A 27,478-nucleotide genomic window follows, 5' to 3' on the forward strand; every position below is an offset into this window, starting at 1 on the left:
ATGTACAGCAGACTGCACAGTGTATGAGGGATCCAAATAACCAATAGCTCTATCCACAGCAGAGTATATACTAGCAAAAAAAAAGAGATCGAGATCGAGAGCAAGAGAAAGAAAGTGAGAGTCCTCTTCTTCTTTCTTCTCCCTTTTCCTTGTTTTTTTTTTTTCTCTCATATTCCACCACCCAGAATCATAATAACAATAATAAACAAGTAAAGAGATACAAAGAAAAAAGCCGCAAAATAATAATAATAATAATAATAATAATAATAATACACTGTATCACTGTTTATATATATATATATATACTAATGCATCCCCTTTAGGCTAACGTGGTAAAAGTGGTGAAGTGCTGCCTTGGCGAAGGGCGTTAGACACAAGTGTGGCCGCAACTAATTTTCCATCTGCGAGACCAGCCAGCAGCACAGACGGTGTAAACACCATACAACGCACACCAGAGTGTGATGTGAGTACAGGCGCTAGTTGCAGTCGACTCGCTTTAAATAATATATTTTCCTCCAAAATAAAGGTTGTATTTGTAGTGGTTGCGTTTGTCGTTATTGCTGTGGGTGTTGGCGTTACGGTATCTATTACATGAATATCATCTGTTTCCACACAAGCGGCCTTTGCTTCTCGAATCGTACGGAATTGCAGCATCAGTGCATGTCCATCACCTGTCCCAAATGCCACGAGATCATCATAGCGACTCACAGCTAAACAAGAAATTGCCACTCGTGGTGTTGTTGGGGTATTGGGTGTGAGAATGTATACATTAGAGTTCCACACATCATACAGTGCACTTCGTCCATCTATGGAAACACAGAGAACACTGTCAATACTAGAAAGATATACCGCATACTCAGGCACGAAAGGAATCTCACGACGCATTACCACTTCTTTTTGGAGTACAAGATCAATAAGAAGAATAACCCCAACAAGAGAACGGTCTGCATATCCTGAACGTTTGGACTGAGAAGAGGAACTACCTCCAGTGAATCCCTTTCCTTTTCCTCTTTTTCCTGTTGTACTGTGTATACCCCCCTCATCCTCATCCTCTTCCATATCCTCTGTCTTGGGATAGTCAAAGCCTACTACGAGAAGAAAAGACATTTGATTTCCACAGAATAATACCGACTTTACTCCACCAGAGGGAAGTACCCGTTGTATAAATAGTGGATCATTTACAGTAGAAGAAAGGCCAAAACGCCATCCACAGATGCTTCCATCTGCCAATCCCACTGCAAACAGGTACCCGTTTGGTGAGTATGCAATATCTGTTAAGGCATAACTACCACGACAAATAAATGTTGCCACACACTCTGTAGAAGTAAAAGAATATAAATCTACATGTCCATCCTTATTACTAGCGAGAAAAAACGGAAGATGAGGATGTGACGCAATTTGTGCGTTAGCAGCCATTGAAAAACGTGGCCGACGTTGTAAGTATTGTTGTAGTGATTGACGAGTCTCCCCAACAGTACTTGTAAGGCCCGTTGTTGTTGTTGTGGTGGTGGTGGTGGTGGTTGATTTTGCTTTTGCTCTTTCTATTGCTGCATGAAGAGCTGCCGTTGTTTCCTCAATACTATCTGTTTCTGTATTTAAAGATGTGGAGAAGGCCGCAGTTGCCATATTTCGATCTGGCTGTTCTCGCAGTATAGCTGCCTCATTATCTCCGGCTAATATCTCGCGATAACCATGACCCACTGCCGTCCCTGCGCCTGTGCCCCACACCAACGTATCGCAACTCGAACGATCATAATCTACAGAGTAAACAGAGTGTGAGGCCTGCTGTAATACCAGTCGATCTGTAGTGGTGAGTTGTAGCCAATCCTCACGTAAAGCCAAATCTAATAACATCTCACGATAACTGGAATGGGTGTGATGACGCCGCAACCATGCCGTTTCCATGTGTCGCAGGGTTATCACTGCCCCATCGCCTAATTGACCGTAGAGAATATGCGCCGTAGTGTGTGGATTTGTTGCCTCTCGCAGTAGCATCACGGTGGCATCTGTGTCTGCAGAGATCTTCACAGTCGTCTGTGGGAGTTGCCAGAAAAACTCAGCGTGGGCTATACAGAGATCCAGTGATATGGTACTTGTCTGTGGTGGCATATCTAATACAACTCCACTGGCACCGACAAGAAGATTGCGTTCTAGTAGTTCTGCGATGCGTCGTAGTTGCAGTTCTTCTTCAATAAATATACCATTAGGATTTGTGAGAAGACTATCATCCAGATACTGTACAGATGTCACACATTGAATTAACTGTTCGGATGCCGCATTAAATCCCAAAGTAACACGACAGAGTAAATCACTAAGTAACCATAACAACAAATGTGTATATGGTGGGACGTGTTTAATTTTCGTCAGTGTGGATCGTAGGCGATTGACCTCCTCTCGCAACTCACTTAATGAGCATAGTTGTAGAAAGGCTGCACACCAAGTGAGGAGTAACGTACGGAGATGTTTCTCATGGAGTTCAGGCCGCAATTGAACACCACCGTTATTATTACGATCGAGAAATAATGTAGAGTACATAGGTACATGCATCCCATCTTTTTCTCTATCCTCAACATTAAGAATATTATCCACATCTCTGTTGTAATGATCCTCATCCTCCTCTTGCTGTAATCGCTCTACTGTCATGGATTGAACCCGACTCTGCACAGTGCGTACTGCACGAAGATATGAAATTACAGAGTCTACGGTCGCAGTGTCTGCCTTCTGCTCACGAAGAACATCAGTAATGGATGAATATCCCAACAATGCATTAGCGAGAGCATAATCAGCATTACTAAGCATAACTGACGTTAATGTCAAACGCGTAGCTATAATAGCGAGACGTGACGTCACGCCTAACAACTCATCCATTGTGGGATCCGTTTGACTATCCTTTTGTTCTTGTTCTTCTTCTCTTTCTTTTTTTTCTTCTTTTCCTTGTTTATGATGAACATTGTAATTTTGATATTGTACTGTGGCTGCAAATAAACGAGCGAGATGATCTTCAATGACACTCAGTGGGGCACGTCTGCCAACAGCAACTGTCATTCGTGACAAACACACCACAATTTCATATATACTTTTATTGTTTCCCTTCTTGGAATAAACATCTCTACCATTTGCTGAAATATCACTTAGTATCATTTTCTGTGTTTGGTGTTGAGTATACTGTAGTTCTAGTTCTATCGCTACAGCTGTGGTAGGATCTAGAGAATCCATTTTATTTTCCTCAGGGATACGCTTTGATAATGCAGATGATGTTAATGATTCCTCTACTACAGGTCCCCCTCCTCTTCTCCCATTACTGTTATTGTTACTCCTATCACGATCATTATTATTCGTATTATTATTACTATTATCATTATCATCATCATCCGAGTCAAACCCATGGAACGTTAAGGTTCCTGTGTTAAAATCCGCCTCCATACGAGTTGTGTTCGCTTTCGCCACTCCTATCATTTGTTTATTTCCCCCTTCTGTACGTTGCAGATGTGCACGTAATGTTTCCGCCTCTCGAGAGCACATCATTACTGGCAACCACATTCTTTCCGCACGTGATAGACGTGTCATTTGTACTAACAGGAGTAATTCACGCAGCGGTGAAAATTCTTCTCCACGTCCACGCCGTCGTGCATACCGCAGAAGAGACAATCTATTTGCCACATCCACAGTACCCTGCGGTAGTTGTTGTGATGATAATGATGATAAAGATGATGATAATGATGAGGATGATGAAAGTAGAAGTAACATGGCCTCTCGTACACAACCACAACGCCAGCGAAGAGCTGCTTCTTCCCACACGTTCATAGAACCACATTGTTCTCCCTCACGGTGTCGTTGTTCAATAAACCAAAGCAGATCATCCTTATTATCATTAGAAGCCAAACGAAGAACAAAGAGTGCGAGAATGACACTACCATGACGTTGTAGAATAATTTGAGCAGCACTTCGAGCATCACCGGCTAATACAAAGAAAGCTGCACCGTATAGTACCTGATTCTTACTTACTGCAGCAAAAGCATTGGTAGAGGCGGCTGATTTATTTTTTTCTTCACTAAAATTGCGTGAGAAAAAAGCATGTAGTTTTGTGTTTTGCTCCGCTTTACACAGTGCCGCTAGGACTCCAACCTTCCCAGCAATACAGTACATAAGTGCACATGCCCGTACATCCTTCGTTACTTGATATTGACCCCGCGCCACTCGCTCTGCGAGCAGACGTAAACTCTGCAGTGAGTGAAGCCACAACGGCACCCTAGCCGTCTCTAATTCCATCCAAGGCACAGCGCCCTTATCACCATGCGCCTCGAGAAGTGTTTGCAGTAATTGCGGTTGGGCATCGGAGAGGGTTGCCCAAATAAATGCAGCATAATTGGAGGAAATATCATGTCCTGATGTTTCACTCAGTCGAAGACGAAGCCGAAGTTGTTGAAGTTTGTGTGTAAAGAGGAAACGAGATGCTGCGGTATCCATGCTAGCATTAGAGGACTTGGCCATACGCATGGCGTCCAACACACAGAGAAGTTCTAATTGATCCTGACTGTTCAATCCAGGGAGTTGTGTAGATGGAAGAAGCTCCAGGACTTGATCCAGTACTTCTAATGAAATAAAAGATCCAAACAGAGTTGCATCATCACTCCCTTCATCCTGAAGGAGAATTTGTTGTTGTTGTAGTGATTCAGGGGTGAATGGATTATTAAATCTAGCCATCGCAGCAGCGAGATTCATTTCCTCTAATGCAACAGAAGGTCGTTCACAGAGATGAATACTCACTGGATTACAACATAACTCTCTTGCTACCATGTATGGTTCCATCTCAACAGGGATAGAGGCATCTCCTTCAACAGAAGATAATGTTGTTGTTTTTTTAGCAAACTCCAATACAGATTCCAATATGGAGCCAAGTATCCGTGGTTTCCCCATTATGAAAAGCAGCAACACAGTCGAAGGGTGATATAACTCCAAATTTACCGATCCATTGTCATTTCTCCCTTTGAATAATGGGGAAACCTGCTGTAAAAGAGGTGTAAGGATATTGGATGTGTGAATGAAAACTTCATCAGAGGAAATAAACAACATCTGTGCTAATTCTACTTCTGCATCAATATTGCACCTATTATCCTCATAGCTGTTTATACTAACACCACTACTACCACTATTAATATTATTATTATTATTATTATTATTATTATTATTATTATTATTATTATTATTACCACAATTAATACAAGTGATATTTTCTGTCCATATCGGAGTCATTGCAGTAATTCCCTCACACCAAGACATGTCCTCACGTGGAGAATTTTCTTTCCACTCATATCCACTTTTTTCTCCATGCTTGGCGATACGATTTCTCCACTCAATGGATTTTTGATGGCGTCGCAGCAAATAAACATCACCATTACAAGATAAAACAAACGATATCACATCATAAACCTCCAACTCCAATACAAATACAGGTGGTTGAGTGATATCTGTAAGCAGACTTAATCCATATAGAAAAAGAACCGTCTTGACTTCAGCATCCCCTGTTAATCCCAATACACCAACTACAATATCACTACTCACAAGTCGCACCGCTCTAAGTTGTAAAACACGATATTTGGGAAAAGCTTCAAAAGGTCGCAGAGAAAAGGGTGGATCATTAGGCAACATCGGTGCCCGAACAGTAATGCTGCCAGTGTTTTTATCCCATTCGCAGGAAACCTCATTTCCATTTGGATATGAGCAGCTGCAGCAGTAATTATTATTATTATTATTATTATTATTATTATTATTATTATTATTATTATTATTATTGCTATTCTTCTTCTGTACGTCAGGCGCGGTGGTTATCAACCGCACCGGTGCTGTTGCAGGAGAACTCGCACAGGGAAAAAGAAGTTCATCTTCGGCGGCGGTAAAACTCTCAAGAGTGGCATTAGGAACACACCACCATTCTTCCTTACTAAACACTGAAAGTAATGTGGAAAAGCAAATTCCCTCCGTAGTAAAACGCACTTGTGGTACCGTAAGACCCGCTTCCCACAAAGTCAATGAAGAGACATTTTCTTGCACATTTCTCTCATTAAAAGAAATATTAACACTTTCACTACTATTATTAACATCAGATACTTCTTCGAGTGGGCCATATTTCGCAATTAGCTGTTTCAGAAGTTTTTCCGCATCATTATTACACGCTTTCATTAATAATGGAATCATACGCACTTTTTCAGGACATTTTATATCCATAAAGTGATGGACTTCTTCTTCTGGACTCTTATTTGTTTCTTCTTTACTCATACAAGTTTCACTAACACATTCCTCTTTCAGATTCTGCAAGAGATGAACATTCTCTGGAGGAATCTTCGCCATCAAGAGCAAAGTGGTTTCCGCAACTCCAGAGTTTCTTAGAACTCGCTCAAGCACAAAAACACGTTCCTGTGAGAATCCTAAAACAAAAATTTCTTTTTCCATACCCCAAAAAGTGGAAAGACGTGGTGGTAGTTTATCTACACCAAGTGTTAGAAATGATTCCACATCTACCTTTCCAGTTAGAAGGTCAACCATAACTTTTGCTATCATACCATTTGCGAAATGTGTTAATAAGCGGTATCGACGGGCACCTAGTAGTTGTTCCGCCTGAGGTGTAAAAGTACCAAATTCAACTGCTCTTGATTTCCATATAGGTAAAACATCCATACGAACAATATTACCATAATCTTTCTGTAATGGAAATAAAATTTGTGAAGCTACAAGTCCAGCCGTTCGTTGTTTAGGAAATCCTCCTTGTTTCTGTTGCCCAAAACGATAACTTGTAGTACGAATAGTACCATCTTTATCAAGAGAAAGAAATTCTAGTTTATTACTTAAGGATGTGATATCACGAGAACGAGAAAGATTTGGAACTACTTTAGTAGCAATTGGTGAAGATGAAAAAGTATTAAGCGATACAGTTCCGGCAGGTAATAATTGTAGTGAAGGATCACTATCCTGTCGACATGGCATTAGATTTGTATGGTTATCTTTCCTTCCCTGTGGTGGCCATACCACCGGCATTGATTGAAGAGTAAATAGGGCAACAGACAGTCGTCCATCCTGTGGATGTTGACAAGTAACACAGAGAATGGTATGACTAGCAACACGATGCCATTCAATTGCCAGAACTTTATAAACACCTAATTTTGCTGAAACCCCACGCCATGCAAACTCATCCTTTATGGGGGAATTAAAAGTGAGAGAAGGTTGTCCTTGTGTTGGTGAAAATAAAACACTTGGTTCATTAAGTGATGCGGAGTCAGAGGATCGTAATATATGCCGTTCTTGATGACATGGTTTTACCTTTAATGGGAATACCTCCACAGCGGAGGAGTGAAGAGCAAAGGCGAGATGCATGTTTGTTCGGCATACAGCTAATGTACTGTATGATCCCCAGATACGCCACTTTACTACATGACTATGTGGATTAAGCTCAATCACCACAGCCTCATCACTAAAGAGAATAGCAAGTGATGAGAAAGCAATGAACTCCGCATCAACCGCCTCTCGTATTTTATTCTTTTCATTTTCCTTTGATACTGAACCTAATCTTGACAGCCATGGTGATGAAACTACATTAGAGACATCAGATGCTGTAGTATCCATGCGATGCATCATAGAACTACACACAGGTGTGTTTACATGTACTTTTCTATAATGCATTTGCATATCATCATGACCCATGTCTACTATAGTTACACCAGATGTCAAGAGAACAACTATTCGAATATCATCACTTAATTGGCACAAACGAATTTGACGTAGGATACTATTACTACTAGAGCCATGTGTCTTTTCCCCATGTTCATTATCTCCCACATTAAAGAGAGGACCGGACCCACAGAGTGCCCCTTCTCGGAAGACAAGCAGACGATTCCCTGAGGCCATCACCACTCGGAGTTCTCCTCTAGTTGTAAACGTATAGGAGATGTGACTACATGACTGTGGAAAAAAAACATTCTCAGAATGCATTCTTCTACATAAATATTTATCTATTTCTTTCTTTCTGTATATGTGTATGTATACACCTGTGTTGTGTTTGTGATATAATCCCCCTAGTTTCAATTAAGAAACACGAAAAAAAGAAATGAGATGCTTAATTTTCAAAGAGTTCTCGCCTCCAACTCTTTTTTTTTTGTTTTTTCCTTTCTTCTATCAGAGTAGTACTACATCCAAAAAAAAAAAAAAGCCAGCAAAAGATAGAAAAAAAAAACCATTAAAATATGCCAAGGGGTGAAAGATTCCCAAAAGAAGAAAAAAAAAAAAACAAAGAAGGAGCATACACAGTGTTTGGCAAAACGTATTAGGTAAAAATAATTTAATAGAGGAAAAAAAAAAAAAAAACACGACACACCAACCCTTTCCAAGGTTTGAATCAGTATAGCTGTTTTCTTTGTTTTTCTTTTTTTTGTTTTTCTTCATTTAAACCTACCCCCTGTAAGGTATTCTTAATCAATAGCTGCAGCACTAATACCAGAAACCCAATGCTCCCAGTCCTCTGCAGAAACATCGTCAATATCATTTCCCAATACACTTGTGTGGATAACTAGTAAACGACCAACACCACATTCACGTACCACATAATAGACAGCCCCAGACTCTCCAAGACGAATCCATACCGAATGTACCTCTCCTTTTATCAGTTTCTGTCTTAAGGAGGGTATTACCTCTTCTTGTACCTTTTGTTTACGGAATACAGCTGTTTTTTTATCTAGTGGCACATCATACAGGTGCTCTCCAATGATGTAGTTCACATAATCTTCAGCAGACCGAAATTCCTTTAAAAGTACAACTGTTATTTGGCGAGTTAATTCTTGTTTGGTGTCTTCCGCTGTAATGGTAACGGAACCCAGTGAGATAGTACTAAAGGCCAGAGCAGGAGAAACAACTACGTTAGTGTATGCATCTGATGAGGAAGGTAGAAGAACAACGAGATGTCCCTGTCGGTAAAAAAAACCTGATTTTTTACCCACACCCAATTTTGACCAGGAATTAGTAGTGGCAATAGATAAATAAAATGAGGAAAGTAACCACTCGCACTGAGATCGATAGGCATGTACATCCTCCTTGAAATTCGTTGTACTAACAGTAGAATCAATAGCAGATACCTCTTCCTTTACCTCTTTCTCATTCTCATTCTCTGAGGCTGGAGTCAACAACACCACACAGCAATCACTACCCACTCGTGGAGCTGTGATGCACGCAATCACTCCTTCTTTATTGTCATTCCCCTTTGAAAGAAAATATAATGTACGGCGTGGAGTCACACAAGTTGTTGTTGTTGTTGTTGATGATTCCACCGCATCAAAAAGGAGGGTTTGCTCATGCATCAACTTCACACATTGCCACCCACCAGATTGAACGTGTTTTTCCCACTCCTGCTCCACTGCAGTGTGGCCAACAAGGCAAATCCCTGGCTCAAGTGGTAAGAGTACCACCACAATGGGAATACCCATCTGCACAGTCACACACAAACCTTCAACTAAAAGATGAAGTTCCTTTGCCACTTCCTTTTGCAGCCATTCACCCAATTCACACAACCTTGGATTCCATAGTGTGGTAGAAGTGAGATGTTGAGCTAATTGAACTACACAGCACCCACGTGATGTATACACACCCTCAACTACAGCCAGATAAGGGGTATTATTATCTATCACTTCATTTAAACAGAATACGTAGCGCTTCTTCACATACTCAACAATACGTTCAAAAACCTGCGTTATATCCATAGACTTATCGTCTGCTACACAGAGAACCACACCAATCAACAACACAGAGTGATCCAGTAACGCTGCCAGTGGAGTGCGGGACGAGGCTTTTTTATCATGAAGCTTTTCTACTTCCCAAACAACACACATTGGTGATTGTTCACCTTGCGGATGGAATGAAGAAGAAGAAGATGATGATGATGATGAAAGTAACTGTTGCTGCAGCCGCTCTTGCAGTGAAGATACTTCTGTTGCCGCAGTGCGTGGAAAAAAATGCTCCGCAATGAACAGAGAATCCCCTGAAGCGTCAAGACGTTCAAAGTGTGCTACGTTAAACGAGAAACCCTGTGAAACATCATGGTGTTCACACAATGTCCACCCTTCAGGAGCAAGAAGAGTCTGACAAGAAATCCCCTTGACCTCATATTCTACAAGATTCATTTCACCTAAAATGTATGTGTGTGTGTTTTTCTTTTTTTTTTCGTTTTGGGTGTTGTTGTTGTTGTTGTTTCTTTCTTTCTTTTTCTCTCTTTTCCTCACTGTATTCTACTCCCGCACGTATATGTACGTATATGTGTATCTCTGTATCTGCTATACCAAAACCCACACAAACACAGAGAAAGAAATAAAGGAAAAAAGAATAAGAACTCAAGTAGGTTATCACAAACAATGATACGCGAGTAAAGATGCTTGTGAAGGAAGTAAAAGGAGGAAGAAAAACGAAAAAAAAAAAAAAATACCTTATGTCGTACCTTTCCTCTAAAAAAAGAGAGAAAAAAAGGGGGAAAGTCCTAGTATATTTCTTTATTTTGCCTTCAAGATATATTTATATATATTTAAAAAAAAAAAAAAAAACTACACCAGTAATCCCCATACGACTCTTCATTATATATTATTACTACGTGATGACGCAAAGAAAACTACCTTCAACCATCCTTTTCTGTACAAAGAAGAGTGGTTTAAGTCGAGCTTTTTTAGGGGGTTTTCAAACTCTACACCTTTTCAACGAAACCTCATATTGATAATCGAGAAAAAACGATGTGTATTTCTTTTTTTCTTTTTTTACCAGACACACATTAGGTCAAACTCTTCCTCTTTAGAAACTCTCATATACATATATATGGCCTAAGGAAGAAACAGCGTAAAAAAAGAAAAAAAAAATAGCGAAATAAAATCATCTCTCTGAGTTGTAAATGATGATTTTTTGCACGACTATTATCCGGTGTATTCTTTTACGACATCAGAGCCGAAAAAAAAAAAAAAAACGATGAAAAAAAAGAAGGGGGGTGTGTGGATCATCAACTGTCCAGTACATCAACAAGAAAAAAAAAAAAAAGTTCAACTTGTTTTTGTTATGTGAATTCACTGTCTTACCTCAAAAGAGTCAAATAAAGAAAGGGAGTGAAATCAATAAAAAAAAAAAAAGAAAAAAGAAAAGAAAAAAGAAAAGAAAAGAAAAGAAAAGAAAAGAAAAAAAAAAAAAACAACAGTACAACATTCCCTTTCTTCTTGTCAACGCAAAGAAAAGGTATTCAATTGGTGGCATTACGAGTTAAGGGGGTGTTTTGCCACTCTTCTGAAAAAACGATGTAGACAAGCTACTATCATAGTATCCTCAAGATTCACCACGATGAATCCCACCGTCACCAAGACTGCCCCAACAATGTAAAGAGGAGTGAAGGTCCTGTGCTGCCACACTGCATCCACAATCATTGATAATGGTGTTGATAGCGTTAGACCAAGAGTTGCCACAAGAGGTGATGTAAGCACAACGCTGCGTGCCCATAATACATCACTAAGGTTCGTCCCAATAAGGGCATTCACTACTAAAGGCCAGAACTGTTGGAGAGTTGGTAATGCAAATATTTCAAACTTAACAGCATCTAGAATGGGTAAACCTGGCCACATGGCAACAAGATTCACAACACCAACCATTCCAAAAGCCATAGCCATACTATACCGATCATCATCAGGAAGAAGCCACTTAAGAACAGTAGTATAAATAGCGTAGAACATGGCAGAAACAACTGCAAGAATATCACCACTAACACCCTCACCTGCTAAACCACTTTTACCATCAGAGAAAGCAATCATCACAGATCCACCAATACATAACACTACAGCTCCCACTTTGAAAATAGAAACTCGATGACCCAATAATATGACGGAGAGCAGAAGTGTCCATATACAGGATGTAGAACTAAGAACAGTGTTAGAAGCAACAGATGTCCTCGAGAGTGAAAGATTAAAAAGATAATTGGCCACAAACCAAAACGGACAAAATAGACATGCACAACGAAAAAGTTGGAATTTGCTGTAGGGTCTAATCCTTTCCATTTCCCCATCATAATCACAAGGTAACAACTCTTCATCATTATCATTATCATTATTATCTGGAAGTCTATTTTTGGTAGCAATAGCACTATTTCCTCTTCCTCTTCCTGCTGATGCTGCTCTATTATTATTAGCATCCTTATTAGTATTCGTACTGGTATTTCCCATTCCGTCATCGAGTGTAGGTGGAAAAACTTCTACACTATCTATCATCTCATACCCTTCTTTTCCCTTGTCGTCTGTAACAGCAGCAGTATTGGAGTTAGATCCAGCGAAAACATCCCTAACATGAGAATCAACAAAAATAATAGGCACCGGTTTCCCCGTTGTCTTCCACGGAATGCGTCGCCATGATGGAATCACGAGATAACCCAAATTCCAGAGAGCAAACCCTGTGGTATTAAAATAAGTTAAAAAATACGGTTTCTCGTACTCCAGTTCTCCAAATATGTGTTGAATCCATACGGATGACCCTACCCAAATAACGGTAACACACAAAATCAATAAAACGCCGAGAGTATGCTTACCGATTGCAATACACTTCCATCGACGCTTATTAAAGCATAAACAGCAGCAAGTGGATTTTTTTTCTGCGTAATCTTCTCCTGTATATATCTCTTGAAAGTCTCCTGGAGGTGCTGGTGTCGTGGAATCAACCGATTGTTTCGCCCCTTCCAATATAAGTCCAACTGTATCCGCATCATCAGCCCCAGTTTCTCTTCCCATAGGGGATGTAAGAGAAGATGGTTTGTGGTTACTCATTAATTCTTCTGGTTTTCTTTCTTTCTTCTTATTCTTTTTTCCTTTCTTTGTGTAGGTTACAAAAACGAAATGAACGAACTTTCTTATTTTTTAAGAAAAAAAAAACAGGGAAAAGAGAATAAAGAAAAGAGTCAAAAAAGGAGAGGTATTTCTCATTTATTCATTTATTTTTTATTTTCTTTTATTTTTACGACTCTTCACATCTCCGAATAATTACTTCCTAGTTATTGTTATTGCTGTTATTTTCTTTTTTCTTTTGCGGATGAGAGGGAGGGGGAGAAAACTTGTGAATTCACTTAGGGAAATAATTAAAAGAGATATAGAAATCAAGTAATAATTTCATTTTAATCTCCCTTTTGTGTGGTAAGAAGAATCCACAACAACTAGCCATTAAACTTTTGCAAAAAGCAAAACTTATTTTCGTTAAAAACCCTACAATCCAGTGAATGATTAACCCCATTTTCCAACACTCTTGTCTCATTCATCAAGTGAGCACATAAAGGTTCCTCGCTGTAATGATCAACTAAATTAACATATCCACATTGCTTAAGTGTAGTAGTAGCATCTATAAAATGTTTTAATGGAACTAATGGATGTGGTGTGAGACAACGAACGTGCGAGGTCTCTGGGTCGCCAAAGCAATGAGGAAACACCATACACCCTTCATAGCGTGGCTTGAAGGCCTCCAACATTCGATACCCATCACCAGGGCATAAAACCGTCATATCGTAGGCACGACAAGGTATTAAAGGAAAACTGTTATTTGGCAACAGCATAAGACGACCAAAATGGTTAAACACTGTGTGTGATCCATTTGGCTGACGGTGTACACATGTTAAATCAACACCTGTGTTAAAGAAACCGAACTTACGCATCATTCGAACCATGGCAAACATTCCCATTCTATAGTAAGGTAAGTGTCTTTTTCTTACCGATATTACTTTAAAGTATGTTAAGTTAGCAAGCTTCTTAAATGAACTTCCCAGAGAACGCAAAAGTGGTTTGCAGTCTTCCATCGTTGTTAAAACATGAAAATCCAAATCACGATCATTCGCGACACGTCCTTGACGAATTATACCCAACAATGTACCATCTGCTGGCCAATATGTGAGTTGGTGTTCTTTCATTACAGCATCCACTATTGCGTAGATGCGTCGTAACTCTTGTTCAAGCGTACTCATAGGAAAATCCATTAAAAATCCTTTTTGTAAACATATAGGGGGATTGGTACCAAACGGTTTAAGAGGATTCCCAATATAAGCAGGCATAACAGTATTGTTATCGACCTTTTCAAACAATTCCGGTACCTTCATACCCACTGAGAGCACATGCCCGGGAAGGAGGGCATCCTCTTCACCACGTACTGAACCTATTCTCTGTTCTCTATCCTCCATTTCATCACTGTAAAGAAAGAGCATAGGAATTGGTAAAAAGAAAAGAACGATGCCTATAAGAAAAAAACGAAACTTCATTGTGCGAAAAAACATTAGGAAACGCTAGTTTTATATTATGACGACTCATGCTATGGTATAAATGAAAAACTGTAAAGAAACGAGAAAAAGAAAAAGAAAAAGAAAAAGAAAAAATAATTAAATAAATAGTAATAATAATAACAAGTATGTATAATAGTAAGAATGCATGTTGTCGTCGATAATGATAATGATAATAATGTTGTTGTTGTTGTTGTTGTTGTTGTTGTATTCCGTTCTTTTTTTTTTTTCTTTTCTTTGTCTCTGGAGGGGAGGAGAAGAGGGGATGGGAGCAACAAGCAAGACAAAGAAAGAACAAAAAAAAAAAAAAAAAACGGCAAACGGCAAACGGCAAACTTGTCACTAGATCCACAGACGTTCACAAACACAAACACATACACATACACACAGTTTCTCCTTCTTCTCTTTTCATGCAAGGTAAAAACTCATGAAAACTACTATCACCCTTCTCTGATACTAGGATTTAGTAAATCCCCACTTAATTCGATTAAAGAAACGTGAAAAAACGGTCTCACTATTCTTCTGATTTCGTTCTACATCATTCTTTTTGCGAATCTCCCGTTGAAGGACGCGCAACTTCTCATCTAATAAGGCACGATTGTATGCAGTGGTACATTCAATATGATCATCCTCATGTTTTGAGGCGCGAGTATAACGAATTTCCAGATACTTTGGTTTAGTTGGTGAAAAATGCACTTCCTCAATATCCTTAATAAGTTTTTCCTCATTTTTAGAAGCTGTACTAACGGCAGCAACAGATGTGCCTTCCAGATTTGGTCGCATCGTGTACAATCTATCTCCATCCACACAAAAAATCCGTTGTTGTCGTGCACCATAACGATTAATGCGGATTACTTCAAATTGTTGAAATGTTTGTGCCTCTTCTGCATCCATATTTATAATAATATCTTCTACTGGTGCAGCAATATCAGGGTTTTCATCGGCTATACGACCCTGTACAAGTACCTCTGTTACACCAAAGCGATAAAGAGATAAAATAGTTCGTTCAGCTATGGGTACATCCATGTGTCCACACCCCATACCAAAATTGTAATACTCATTGATGTTTAGCTCCACTGGTCCATATTTAATACGCAGTGATCCTGCAACAAGACCAATCCCAGGAAGGCGATTAACAATCACCTGTTCCAAACTTTCTGCGAGCATATCAGCAGGTACAAGTACTTGCCGCTTGACAGGTTTGGCCTGGGACTCCAAAAGTCGTACTTCTACAGCTAAATTAATATCCTCAGCTACGGTTGGTAGCAGTTCCGTTCGCTGTGGAAACAAAAATAGTTTCGCAGCAGGAAGAGGTTGAACTGCGAAACACCCAAAACTCTGCGCTCCTCCATCTAACTGAACTACCATCTCTTCCTCTCCTGTAAATTCATCCGCAATATACAGTTTATAAAGACGTGGATTTGTTGAAAATCGAGTAGAAACACGTTCATCTGGTAAAACAACTTGTTGGAGAAACGCATTTACTACATCAACCCCACGAAAGGGAAATTGTTTGGGTTGAACTGTACATACTGTCCGCTTACCTTGAGGACTTGTGAATGTGCTGAAAACACGCACCTCTGGTCCCTTGGAAATTTCAGCATCAGTTTTCCCTAGATAAGACCCACTGTTATTTTGACCAAACCTATTTTCTGCTACTGCCTCTTCCCGTTGCTGCTCCAAATGTTCAATTAGCTCCTTCATTGACAGTGTGACGACCGTTCCAAGAGGCTCCAGTGTTCCATCGCCCACTCTGGCAATATCTGTAGGCTTCCAAATTTCTTTCCTTCCAGAAGATGGACCTATGTGGAACTTCATGTTATCATCACGCTGAAGATCGGCCTCTGCATCAATACCCGCAAGATCGACAGTCCAGCGAATCATTATAACCTCTCTAATTCTACTGCTAAAAAAGACAGTCTCTCTCGATACCCTTCCTTACCCCACTGTTAGTTTTATTTTTCTTTTTTTTTCTTTTATTATTATGCTTCTACCTTACTTCTTTTTTTTTTTTCGTTTATCCTGTCAAGAGGCGTGGTGTGTTACAAAGGCCTTCTACACTTCCACGATCACCCCCTTCTTTCAAATCAGAGTCAGGAAGAAGGGGGAAAAAAACCGCATCATCGAGAGAGAGAGAGAGAGAGAGGGAAGAAGCAGACATACACAAGCGTATATATACCACAACCAGCGAAAATGGTTTCTTATTCGCATCAATTATTTTCCTTTGTTTTACTGCACTTCTGGCACTGCGACAGATCACATCCTCGTCTGCACCACACACACGCACACACATACATACACTAATATATATATATATATATATATATATTGCAAACACTTGTACGTGTGCAATTTCTATATTCATATGTGTATGAAAAATACTTAAAAATATGATATTGGGAAATAAATAAATGCCTCCCTTTGTTATTTTTTTCCCATTTTATTTCCCCTATTTACCACACTAATCTAGCCATGCCACATGAACCCTGTATTTATCTACAGAGAAGCAGTAAAGAAAAAGAAATTAAAAAAAGGAAAATACGATATTCTTCGACTTCACACCACACGAGGTACAGTCCACTCGCTTTCACCTTCGAACGTAACTGTTTTATTCATTCCCACAGCAGTTCCATCGACGCAAATAATTTCCTTGCCTGTTTCTCGTTCAATTCGGCTAACTGTTGTGCGAAATGCAATCATAAATTTACTTTTCCTGAATTGAGTCACTGTGACGCGCGCCTCCACTTCATCACCAACAAATACAGGTGCCACAAAACTGAGCGTTTGACTCAAGTAGATAGACTGGGGACCAGGAAGTTCGGAACCTAAGAGACCTGAAAAAAGAGAACCAGCTAACATACCGTAAACAATGGGAGAAGGAAAACCAGCGGCCTTAGCGGCAGTTTCGTCAACGTGGATTGGATTAAAATCTCCAACTAGCGGGCCAAAGGCCTTTACATCTTCCTGCGAAATTACACGGCGCACAAAAGCGGTATCACCAATACGAATAACGCGACCCATTCGCTTTACTTTTATTGCAAACATGCTCAGGATCAGGCAAATAAATATAATAAAAAAAAGGAAAACGATAAAAAGAAACATAACAACCAGGGAATAAAAAGACAAACAAGAAAAGAAAGCACAGTGAATCAAAAACAATGATGATGACACTAAAAAATAAAATACTAATAATAATAATAATAATAATAATAATAATAATAATAATAATAATAAATACAGAAAATCGTAACATCGATGTTTCTTCTTTCAAAGAAAAAAAAAATCCTTTATATTCGAGTATATTGAAGAGCATTACGCTGCATTGTTTTATTCCATCGATGCTCCCATCCACCCTTCTTAAGGTGAGTATCTGTACCCCATCCAGTATAATGCACTCGATGCACTAACAAGTTACCACTACGCACCATTTTATTCATTGTCCAATACGACACATTGGCGTAAGGAACCCAGTCCCGCGTCCCAGGAATACCCTGTACAGCATGATAGCGATCAACATTAGCCAGACGATAATATGGTACTTTAAACAAACCGTATTGGTTATACTGGAAGCATGTAACTTTGCGCTGCAACATTTTTTGATGGGTGCCCGAGACGCTCTTTGATATTGGCTCATCAAGTTGAGAGACAGCACGACAAACACTATGCAACCAAGTGTCACGAAAAGATTTCTCGTACATCAGTCTACTCTCTAGGACGAAGTGAGTATGACGCTTCGGCACATCTTGACCTATGTGTCGCATATAAAGTCCAGTGCTTGAGCGAAGCATTTTCTACTACCCTATAATTTGACCAAAATACTCCGAACTACACTTTATCCCGAAATAGAAAAACTAATCAAGGAAAATACACATATTATAGTGAAAAGAAATTTGTAAATATATTAATAGATCATAAGTAACGAAATTCTTGTTTTGTTTTATTATGTTCCTCTTGATATAGTAAAATAAGCCTTACCAGTTAGATTAAACCTTTCTTATTGGTGTACAAACTTTCTATGTTTGTTGTTGTTGTTGTTTTTCCCCCTTTTTTCTTTATTTCTTCCTTTTTTTCTTTTTACCGTTATTGCTGTTCATTACGATATTCATTCACCTTCAATTTTATCTTCAATCATGGGGTCAATTAACTATTGCAATGCATCTTCGCAGATCTCCAATGCAATACGTTTGTAAACGTCATCGGCAGTTTTGCCAATATTGCAACATTCTTCACTAAGAGTATTAACACGTTGAACAGAAAAGCGAATAAAACACGCAGCCAGCTGTCCCTCAGCCTTTGCTGAAGGAAGACCTTTTTGGGTGCACATGGAAGCCCGTGATGCAACAGCCGAGGCAGCATAGAGAAGAGATGCAGCCTCACCAAGTCGGTTAAGCAGAAGCTGTTGATATGGGACTTGTGAACCATTTTTAACGAAGGTCGCTTCTACAGCATCACCAAATTTGACAACTGCCTCTTCAATTAAAGAAATTTCTGGAACACCCTTTAAAGGAACACGATCACGCATTCCCAACAACCGGAGTGTCCTTGCTTGCATCATCTGCAAAGTTGAAGCTTTTTGAAAAAATAGACCATAATCTTCAACACCACAACAACTTGCAGTGGCATAAAGGAAATCTCGAGACTCCATTAAGGCGAGAGATTTTTTGGCATGATCAAAACACTTGTCTAACACTTTGTTTGGCAATGTTAATATTTCTAGCTTTTGTATCAAGGTTGAGACAGTAGATTGTACAAATGCACAAACAAGCGTACATTCCAATAAACTGTCTTCTGTTGGTACATCCATATTAGCCGTTAGTGCGTAAACTGCAGATTCCATAGCGTATATAGCGCAAATACATGATGGTACTATATCTTCAATAACCTTTTCCTCATTTATACCCTGCAGTTCTTCTACTATACGTCTCATTGTACCCAATAATGAAACCGCATAAAGGTATTGCTCTGAAAACAGTGTAATCATTACATCTTTAAAACCTTCACCAACAACACCAACAAAATCAGAAGCAGGGGTATTGTCTAAAATAAGTGTATTGCCCTCAATTTTTATTCCTGGTGCATCTTTGGAACAAACAAAAAGTGAGCTGCGATGTGTAACGGCTGCACCATCCACTGTTGAAGTTTGAGTAAGTGTCTTGGCCAAAACCAAAAAATGTGTGGCCGATGCTACATCAAGAGAACGCTTTTTGCCGGACAATTTGTAACCACTATCATCATGATGAACAGCTTTTGTAGTATTCATACTGATATCACTTCCGAAAACATCTTCTTCAACTGCCCACCCCATTATCACACTTCCATCAGACATTGCAGTTAAATACTTTCCTTTAACATCTTTGGCTCCAACAGTTTCCAAAAGATGAGTACAAACCCCGCCATGTCGAATTGTAGACAATAATTTTTCCTCACATTTAGCGCCTAACTCATCATAAATAAGTCCATGGGCAGTGTACCCTAGTCCCAATCCTCCATATTCCGCTGCTATTCGTGCACCATAAAGACTTGTCAGTATATTACCACCGTTTCGGAGAGTTTCTAGCACAGATTGAAGATTCTCTGCTTCCTCACCATCTAGCTTTCGAATAGGATAGGGAAACATTTCTGCCGGTACAATCTTAAAGTTAAATAGACCGGCAGCGTAAGAACTTGACTGCCGGCAACAAAGCTGCTTATAAATTGTCCCAAACCTCCGCATTTGTCAAAACTTATAGTCTTTGATTTGACCAAACTTGCCACAGTGTCAGATAAATAAAAGGAAAGGGAGGGGAAAAGAAAACATTCCTACCAAGGGAAAAACAAAAGTGAACTAATCAAAGGTGCACGGAAATAAAAACATCAAAACTCTATATATTGGTATAAGGTACCAAACTATATTCTTTCTCTTTCTTTTTCTTTTTTATTTTCCTTTTTTCTTTCACTTTTAGTCATGCAGTTAGTGTAAAATATTTACCTCTCCTTTCTTTTATTTCTTTTTTTATTTTGTAATTTATTTACCATCAGACCTCTTCATTTAAGGACCCCGGTATATCAGAGATGCTGAATGGCAAAGTCGTCCATTTTGGAAAAACACGTTTGTACAAGTCCATACAAACAATATCATGTTGCATAACCTGATCATTAAGAGATGCCTTAAACAAACCATGAGTTCCCACAGCCTTTGTTATTTTTCCACGTCTTCCTAGTCGAGTATGCAAATCCACAGGCTGAAACCAGTGGACATCTTCATCATTAAAAAACATGTATTTCACTACAATTTGTTTTTTGTGAATAGTTGCAACACGCCCAGAAAGCACTGCACGCTTCAAAATTAAAAGATCTGGATTTGGAGGTAACGCTCCTCCGAAGCATGTGAGACGCAAGTTATTGCCATCCCCTTGCTCTTCCAAAGAAGGAACCTCAAACATAAGAATTGGACAAGGCTGATAAGATATTGGACCAAAAAAAGACGCCATACGGAAAACTTCAGATTGATGAAAAAAACGAGCGAATTTTGTGCGATCTGAAGCAGCAATGTCGCTAAACAAAGGAGAAACATAAAATTTTCGAAACCCTATATGGGCTAGCATAGGTACTTTCGATTTAATAGGTTCTTCCCATTCTGAGTTTCGTTGAACCTGAAAATGTAGTACTGACCATTTTTGTTCATGTTCCAATTGTCCTGAAGCAATAAGAAATCCAGTGGACATTGTATTAGACCAAACACTGCTTGGAACCTCAACAAGAGTTATATATACAAATTGATTGGCTTGCACAGGACCTTCACCGCACTTACGCAAAGCTGCTTCCCGAATTCGTGTCAACCCTTGTAGTTTATAGATATAGGCGTAATGAGATGGAAGATTCTCTGCAGGATCCCATTTACCAGTTTGAAAACTTTTTAAACCACGATATTTTGCAAACCTTTGTCTAGCTGGCAAATTGATAGGTGTATCTACCATATCAGGATTCCACGCTTCCTCTTCACTTTCTTCTCGTAATCGTTGCATTTCAGCGGCACGTTCTTCATCTGTCATACGCTCCAAACGAAGAATATCTTCAACTTTAAGAAAGTCTACATCGGTTTTTGAAGTTTTCTGAGATAAAAACTCTTCTCCAGCGAAGGCATCATCACCTTTTATCGATTCCTCCTCCATCATTGTATCTTCTGTTACTTTGTTCTCTTCAAGGTCATACCACGCTGCCTGATAATCAGAGACTCCTTCTGGAACCTTAATTTTTTTTACTCCCATCGATTGATAGTATGCAACATCATCTTCTGTAGGTCCTTCTGCGTCTTCAAGAGTTGCATTTGCCTGGACATAATCTAATGATTCGCGTTGATCTACTTCAGAAACATCAATAATTTGATAATCCCCCGTACTTGAATCTGCTATGGAAATACTTTCAATTTGATATGTCCCATGATTAGTAAGATGAATTAATTGTTTGGCAGAAAGTGGCAATCCTCTGAGATATCCCCCAATAGTCATTTTTTTATTTTCTTCACAGTACTTTCCTTCTTCCACGACGAGATAAGGATGTTGCTCACGCCAAATCAATGGACGTAATTTTGTAACCTGGATATGACGAAGTAAAGAGATATAATCATGATCCCCAGTAATAGAAACCACTCTAGTCGTTTCCGGTAGAACAGACAAAAAATAACGTTGGTGCACACGGAGAACTTTATGACGCTGTTTCTCACTGAATGTATCAAGATTTTGTAGAACTACAGTAACAGTAGGCACACCTTGAGCATTTAAAGAAGTAATTAGATCTCTCGTAAAATCGGTTATACAGAGTCCAATGTCTCCAAACCACGTTGTACCAGTTACTACAGAGTATCCTTCTTCTTCTTCTTCTTCCTCTGGTATATCCTGCATTTCTCGTATAGTTTCTTGAACAGTTTGGGATGCATCCAATGTAAGGATTAAAACATCCGCAACTTTTGCAATATCAATACAATCCTGGTCATTGCACCGGTTCTCCGTCATAAATGTAAAGGCTGCCCTTTTCTCTTTAGAAACTGCTGTGAACGGAAAGCATGAGTCAGGTTTATCGCAAGACATTGCTTGACAAAGTCCTTGCACGACCAATTCTGTATTTCCAGATTCATTGGCAGGAATTACCCCTATCGCACGAGGCACCCCTCCAAAGCTTCCAACTCGCTTCTGCTGAAGTGCAAGGGCAGTTTTTTTCTTCCGATGGGCAAGGGCAGACTGTCGATTTCTTTCCTTAGCTTCCATCGGTCGAACCGTCTTTACCCCTTTTGTAGTCGAAGAAATGGAACGCCCCTGGGCCTTACCTGAAAGAGCATGTTTAGAACTAAAGCGCTGCTTATGAGTTTTATTACGCGCCATTTGGTGTCGAAACTATCTTTGAGAAAGAAAAACATGGGCAAAAGAAGAAAAATGTCAACCACTTTTTTTTTTATAGATTAATCAGATCATCCTCGGATATCCTCAATAAATATATATATATATATATATATATATATATATATATATATATATATATATATATATATATAGAAACCCGGATAGAATGCTCTTGTATTTAGTCTTCTCCCCCCAATCCTATAAAGGAGGATGCAACAGAGGAAGATAATTTTGTTTATCAGTATATCCAAAATGTTTACGATATATATTGAATCCCATAAAAAGTAAAAGAAAAACACCGGACAAAATATTATATCCGAGATTATTGTAAACTTACGAAGAGGTGGTTTTTTTTTTTTTTTTTTTTTTTTTTCAAAAAATGATGCAATCGTCAATCTCCTCCGCGTGGTATGGAATGAAGATGAGTGTGAAGGCAAAAACAGCAGATCACTCGCCAATTTAACGGAGTATTTCTGGACAGATGAAAAAAAAAAAGATAATAAGCAAGGTGAAACGAGGTATATACACAAAATACCCTTAATTTATTTAGCCTCATCTAGTTCTTCATTGCTTACATGGGCTTCGCTTAAGTTCAAAAACCAAATTGACAAAGAAACCTCAACCCACAAAACACAACGTTGTCAATAAAACATACAAACTGCAAAAATGAGAAACGGAACGGAACAAAATCCAAGACGTTATATTCAAAGGAGAGAAAAACCAGAGTTTGGACATGCGACGTAGACCCATTTCTTTCTTCAAAGGGTTGTTGGCCCACAAACCCCACTACACCGACATGCAGCGAAGAAAAGGAAAAAAAAACACCGCTACCCGCAGAACGCAATAAAAAAAAATACATATATATACACACGACACAAGAAAACACCCACCCCCCCCACCGAATCGCCAAATCGCACCACAGAATGAAAACAAAACGGGGGAACGTCATACAAACAGAGAACCGCCCACCGATACCAGAGCACAGCGCCACCAAGGGCCCCACAGACAAAATGGGAAAGAAAACGGTTGCTGCGACTTTTTCTCTTTTTTCATCATTTTCTCTGCGCGCGGCGCTGCCGCGCCACCGGGCTGGCCCGCGGGTCGATTCGGGGGCGCGGGCCTCGCATGTAAACCTTTCTGTTTTCCGCGCCTCCCCCCAAACACGGCAACGCCGCCAACAGCAGGCTAGCAAACCCACCGGCGGACGCATCACTCGCGAGGCAAAATGGATAGAACAAGATCCTGGGGGAAGCGTTGCGGCGCAGATTTGCTCCACCCCAACCCCCTTTGCCGGTATCAAATCTATGCCCGCCATGGGGTCGCCAGCGTCCTTGCCACATGGTCGTTGCTATTTCTCTGGGCCGCCCCAGCGGCGCGTAACGCCAAGACGCCGTTGCGACTGCCGATGGTGCCCGCCATTGCGCGGGGCTGGGCCTTTTCATAAAAACTATTCCCCAGCGCAACGCGCCCTGACCCGGCGCCGCGCGGCGGCTTTAACCCAGGGGCGCGCCGTGCCACAAACACCCGCCCGACAAGCGCCACCGGGAGACAACATTCCCAAAGAACACCGGCGCCAATAACGTTTGCCTTGGTTTTTCTCGGGGGTGCGTTCTTCGCCGCCTTCGGCCCTCTGAACAAACCGGGGCGCCCGGCCACGGCAGCGAGGGGCGGCAAAAAAAAAGAACCACCAGGGCGTCCTAAACACTTCCGTTTTCATGAAACACCCTCTCGAAGTGCTAAAACTTATTTGACCGGGCGAAACGTTTCCCGCTGGACATTTCCAGGAACAAAACGGCACTAGGGTTCAAAGCGAACCCACCCTTCATAATAATAGGATCGCGGCGCCGGCAAGGTTGTAAAAACACGACCCCAGAAGGAACCGAAACCTTGGTAGCAATGTTATATCTTGTCGTCGTGTCGGATGTTAATGGTTGAATCCATTCAAGGAAACCAAAAACGATGAACAAATTTCTAAGGCAGACTGCCCCCAACACCCCCCACCCCCAAAAAAAAAGCCACAGAGCATTTAGAAGGGGTGGTCTCCATGAAAAAAAAAAAAAAAGAAACCTGCCGGGAATTCGTTCGGACATGCGCGGCCTTAGGGAAGCCCCCCTTTTTCGGCGTTTGGGCTTCGGGGCGCCGCGCGAAGCCCCAGTTCCTCGCGTTCTTCGTGGGGCGGCCGTGGGACTCCGAAGCTCCCATCGGGAAAGCCTGCGGGTAGTTGAGCCGCGAACGCCGCGCAGCACCGGGGCCGACCGAGGCCAGCGCGGGAAAAATTAATTGGGGAATGCCCTGGGGGCCCCCTGGCGGCGATTGCTTTCACATTTTTTAACCGGGCCGGGCGCCAGGGCGGGGGAAGGGGGAAAGGGGACCCGCAAAGGGCCAAGAGATGATGACGACTGTGCCAACACTCCCTTGGTGTGAACTGGATCTTGCCGATGGGGCAATTTTTTTTTTCTTCGTGTCTTAATGGATATTACTCCAATGGTACGGCTAACAGCCGTTCAACGTAGAGCGCCTAATTACCGAGTTAGGGGTGACTCCGAAGAAGAAGATCCCTTCATTTTATAGGATCCTCAAGCTCTTGTAATATGATTTTTGTTGTAGCCCGTTCCCATACGAGAGAAGCAGTCTACGAGAAATCTGATCGAGTAAACCCAACCAGATCTCTCTACTCTCACTTTTCTTACCCATAACCTGTCCTCAAGTCTCCTTTTGTTATTATTTTTGGTTATTTTTGGTTTTTTTTGTGATAGATTGGCCTCAATGAACTCCTATTTAGTTTGTTGCTTGTTGGGTCGGTGACTTGCGCCTTGAGCACACTCTTCTATCAGGGTTTCCATGGTCGTGCTCGTCGCTTATTTTAGAGGGGTGGGGAGGCCTTACAGAGGGGGAGGTAGTCTGCGTGGGGTTTCTTGGTTGTGAAGACTATGGCATAGTGTAGTTCCGCTCCACCGCAATAAGGAACTGTGCTAACCGCTTAGAAAAACATAGTTTCATCAGAGGTACATCATCAACTATCGCAAATTGAACTCGCAGTGGATGAAGAGTGGGACAACTCAAGAGGTGCAGAGCTGTTTCTTCGCATTCGTCGCGTTGGCTGGTGTGCGCGCGAGTAGGTTGATACCCGTGTCGTGACATTCGGTGTAGAGTTAGGCCCGACTTAGTCATACATTGACGACCACATGAGGGGCAGACTAATACCGGAAGGTCTCGTGTCTTTCTTGGCTTGTATCGTGCAGTGGTGGAATTCGTTTTCTTTGGCATACCTTGTCCATCATGGAATTTTTTGCAGTGAATGACGAGGGAGTCTAGGTGTGCGTAGAACTTCTGGCAAACTCCGCATTGGACTTTTTCTCTGTTCTCACGCTCCGGTGGCGATGACGTATCTCGCTGGCGTTTCTTATTTCGTGGAAAGGTTACTTGTATTGTTGCTGGCAAAATTGGGGTTCCAGGGGTATGTTGGAACTTTTTGTGGCATGCGAGAGTTCCAATGTTGCCAAAATCGCGGAGGCAAAATTCGCAGCGTGGTGAAGCAGGCTGTGGGATGAGCTGAGGGCGAGGTGCGTCTTTTGGGGTCCTCAGGATGCCGTGCTCTAATATGGGCTCTGAGGCCTGTTTTGGAGCGCGCTATCATATCACATTTCTCACAGGGGAATGCTGATTCTTCTGATGCCATCGGTTCGTCGGCTCGCGGGCGTTTTCTCTCTGGGACAGGGCATGCGGCTTTGTGCATGTATCAAAGGTGGCGCGTTAATCCATTTTGAAGCGGAAATGTTCGTTTACACATACTGCAGGCAAACGGGTGGAGTTTTGCTTTAGGCGAAGTGGGACGGGGTAACGTTGTGTCCGGAGGTGGCGGTTGTGAAGGTGGCGGAGGTTCTGGCGGGATGTCCGGCGGAGGTGGCTCATGGGGGAATTTGATCTTCCAGAGCGCATCGGCCCTCTTGAACCCATGTTTGCTGGCCATATGTTGTACTGCGGTGTTCCTGCATGAGTATTGTGCCCCGCATTCAGTGCAGGTGGCGGGGTCTGTTGCTTTGTTTAGTGCATAGCGCGGTCTTTTTTGGCCAGGTGAAATAACGGGTGCCGGCGTACTGACTTTTTGGGGATTACACCATCGACAACCAGGGGAAATACGGGTTTGTATCTTTCGCAGCAACCAGCCATAGCGATGCGAAGCACCTGTGCGAAAATGTGCTAGGGCTGTTTCTTCTTCTCTAGTAAGTTCCGGATTATCTTTGGTGGGGTTCCAGGATCCCGTGATTTTTGATCTATGGGAGGGAGGGGGTGTATCCTCACCCCTAAGCATTCGTTTAGCGTAGGCTATTATATCTGTGATCCAAGTATCAGTTCTTTGTGGTAGTTCTGCAGCTTTTTTGGCTTCTGTGTCGCTTTTTTCATTTTTCACGACTCCGCAGTGACCAAAGATAAATTGTAGTCGTATGCGGGCTTTGCGACGTTGCACTTGAAGTATTAGGTTCCACAGGAGTCGTAGTATTGGGTCTTTTACAGTCAGTGGACCTGTTTCTAGTGCCGTGAGAAGCGACAGTGAGTCCGTGAAAATGGAGACCCTGCAGGGCGTTTGGTTATTTGCAGGAATTATTTTGAGGAGTCTCCGTAAACCTTCGTATAGCGCTACGGATTCAGCTGTGTAGCTGCGGGCTAGGGGGCCAGCGCCTCTATGTGTGGTACAGAGCAGTTCACCATCTTTGTATATCATTGCTGCTGCTCCAGATTTTACTCCGAGAAATACGGAGCCATCAGTCCAGATTTCATAATGGGTACGCGGCGGCGG

General features: G+C 41.1%; 13 protein-coding genes across 13 annotated transcripts; all 13 read right to left on the reverse strand.

The window, feature by feature from the left end:
• Positions 1-324: 324 nt before the first annotated feature.
• TM35_000271190 (uncharacterized protein) lies at positions 325-7,983 on the reverse strand (the record flags this gene model as incomplete). The annotated part of the gene is made up of 1 exon (XM_029028012.1): positions 325-7,983. One exon carries the CDS (start codon positions 7,981-7,983, stop codon positions 325-327), a length of 7,659 nt encoding a protein of 2,552 aa, XP_028880595.1.
• Positions 7,984-8,459: 476 nt separating this feature from the next.
• On the reverse strand, positions 8,460-10,160 carry TM35_000271200 (uncharacterized protein; the record flags this gene model as incomplete). The annotated part of the gene is made up of 1 exon (XM_029028013.1): positions 8,460-10,160. One exon carries the CDS (start codon positions 10,158-10,160, stop codon positions 8,460-8,462), a length of 1,701 nt encoding a protein of 566 aa, XP_028880596.1.
• Positions 10,161-11,264: 1,104 nt separating this feature from the next.
• Positions 11,265-12,779, reverse strand: TM35_000271210 (solute carrier family 35, member F5; the record flags this gene model as incomplete). The annotated part of the gene is made up of 1 exon (XM_029028014.1): positions 11,265-12,779. The coding sequence occupies one exon, from the start codon at positions 12,777-12,779 to the stop codon at positions 11,265-11,267; it is 1,515 nt and encodes a 504-aa protein (XP_028880597.1).
• A 419-nt stretch (positions 12,780-13,198) lies between these two features.
• On the reverse strand, positions 13,199-14,233 carry TM35_000271220 (putative membrane-associated protein; the record flags this gene model as incomplete). Its single annotated transcript, XM_029028015.1, has 1 exon — positions 13,199-14,233. The coding sequence occupies one exon, from the start codon at positions 14,231-14,233 to the stop codon at positions 13,199-13,201; it is 1,035 nt and encodes a 344-aa protein (XP_028880598.1).
• A 528-nt stretch (positions 14,234-14,761) lies between these two features.
• On the reverse strand, positions 14,762-16,189 carry TM35_000271230 (uncharacterized protein; the record flags this gene model as incomplete). Its single annotated transcript, XM_029028016.1, has 1 exon — positions 14,762-16,189. The coding sequence occupies one exon, from the start codon at positions 16,187-16,189 to the stop codon at positions 14,762-14,764; it is 1,428 nt and encodes a 475-aa protein (XP_028880599.1).
• A 672-nt stretch (positions 16,190-16,861) lies between these two features.
• On the reverse strand, positions 16,862-17,350 carry TM35_000271240 (maoC-like dehydratase; the record flags this gene model as incomplete). The annotated part of the gene is made up of 1 exon (XM_029028017.1): positions 16,862-17,350. One exon carries the CDS (start codon positions 17,348-17,350, stop codon positions 16,862-16,864), a length of 489 nt encoding a protein of 162 aa, XP_028880600.1.
• Positions 17,351-17,592: 242 nt separating this feature from the next.
• On the reverse strand, positions 17,593-18,093 carry TM35_000271250 (uncharacterized protein; the record flags this gene model as incomplete). Its single annotated transcript, XM_029028018.1, has 1 exon — positions 17,593-18,093. The coding sequence occupies one exon, from the start codon at positions 18,091-18,093 to the stop codon at positions 17,593-17,595; it is 501 nt and encodes a 166-aa protein (XP_028880601.1).
• A 356-nt stretch (positions 18,094-18,449) lies between these two features.
• TM35_000271260 (putative acyl-CoA dehydrogenase, mitochondrial precursor) lies at positions 18,450-20,018 on the reverse strand (the record flags this gene model as incomplete). The annotated part of the gene is made up of 1 exon (XM_029028019.1): positions 18,450-20,018. One exon carries the CDS (start codon positions 20,016-20,018, stop codon positions 18,450-18,452), a length of 1,569 nt encoding a protein of 522 aa, XP_028880602.1.
• A 301-nt stretch (positions 20,019-20,319) lies between these two features.
• On the reverse strand, positions 20,320-22,662 carry TM35_000271270 (uncharacterized protein; the record flags this gene model as incomplete). Its single annotated transcript, XM_029028020.1, has 1 exon — positions 20,320-22,662. One exon carries the CDS (start codon positions 22,660-22,662, stop codon positions 20,320-20,322), a length of 2,343 nt encoding a protein of 780 aa, XP_028880603.1.
• A 1,754-nt stretch (positions 22,663-24,416) lies between these two features.
• Positions 24,417-24,770, reverse strand: TM35_000271280 (uncharacterized protein; the record flags this gene model as incomplete). The annotated part of the gene is made up of 1 exon (XM_029028021.1): positions 24,417-24,770. The coding sequence occupies one exon, from the start codon at positions 24,768-24,770 to the stop codon at positions 24,417-24,419; it is 354 nt and encodes a 117-aa protein (XP_028880604.1).
• Positions 24,771-25,608: 838 nt separating this feature from the next.
• TM35_000271290 (Tbingi protein) lies at positions 25,609-25,947 on the reverse strand (the record flags this gene model as incomplete). Its single annotated transcript, XM_029028022.1, has 1 exon — positions 25,609-25,947. One exon carries the CDS (start codon positions 25,945-25,947, stop codon positions 25,609-25,611), a length of 339 nt encoding a protein of 112 aa, XP_028880605.1.
• A 136-nt stretch (positions 25,948-26,083) lies between these two features.
• TM35_000271300 (uncharacterized protein) lies at positions 26,084-26,416 on the reverse strand (the record flags this gene model as incomplete). The annotated part of the gene is made up of 1 exon (XM_029028023.1): positions 26,084-26,416. One exon carries the CDS (start codon positions 26,414-26,416, stop codon positions 26,084-26,086), a length of 333 nt encoding a protein of 110 aa, XP_028880606.1.
• A 3-nt stretch (positions 26,417-26,419) lies between these two features.
• TM35_000271310 (Tbingi protein) lies at positions 26,420-27,478 on the reverse strand (the record flags this gene model as incomplete). Its single annotated transcript, XM_029028024.1, has 1 exon — positions 26,420-27,478. A coding segment is annotated over one exon (1,059 nt), but the record flags the coding sequence as incomplete, so codon positions are not given.

Source organism: Trypanosoma theileri (genome assembly GCF_002087225.1).
Source record: "Trypanosoma theileri isolate Edinburgh chromosome Unknown TM35_Tth_27_V1, whole genome shotgun sequence".
NCBI lineage: Eukaryota > Euglenozoa > Kinetoplastea > Trypanosomatida > Trypanosomatidae > Trypanosoma > Trypanosoma theileri.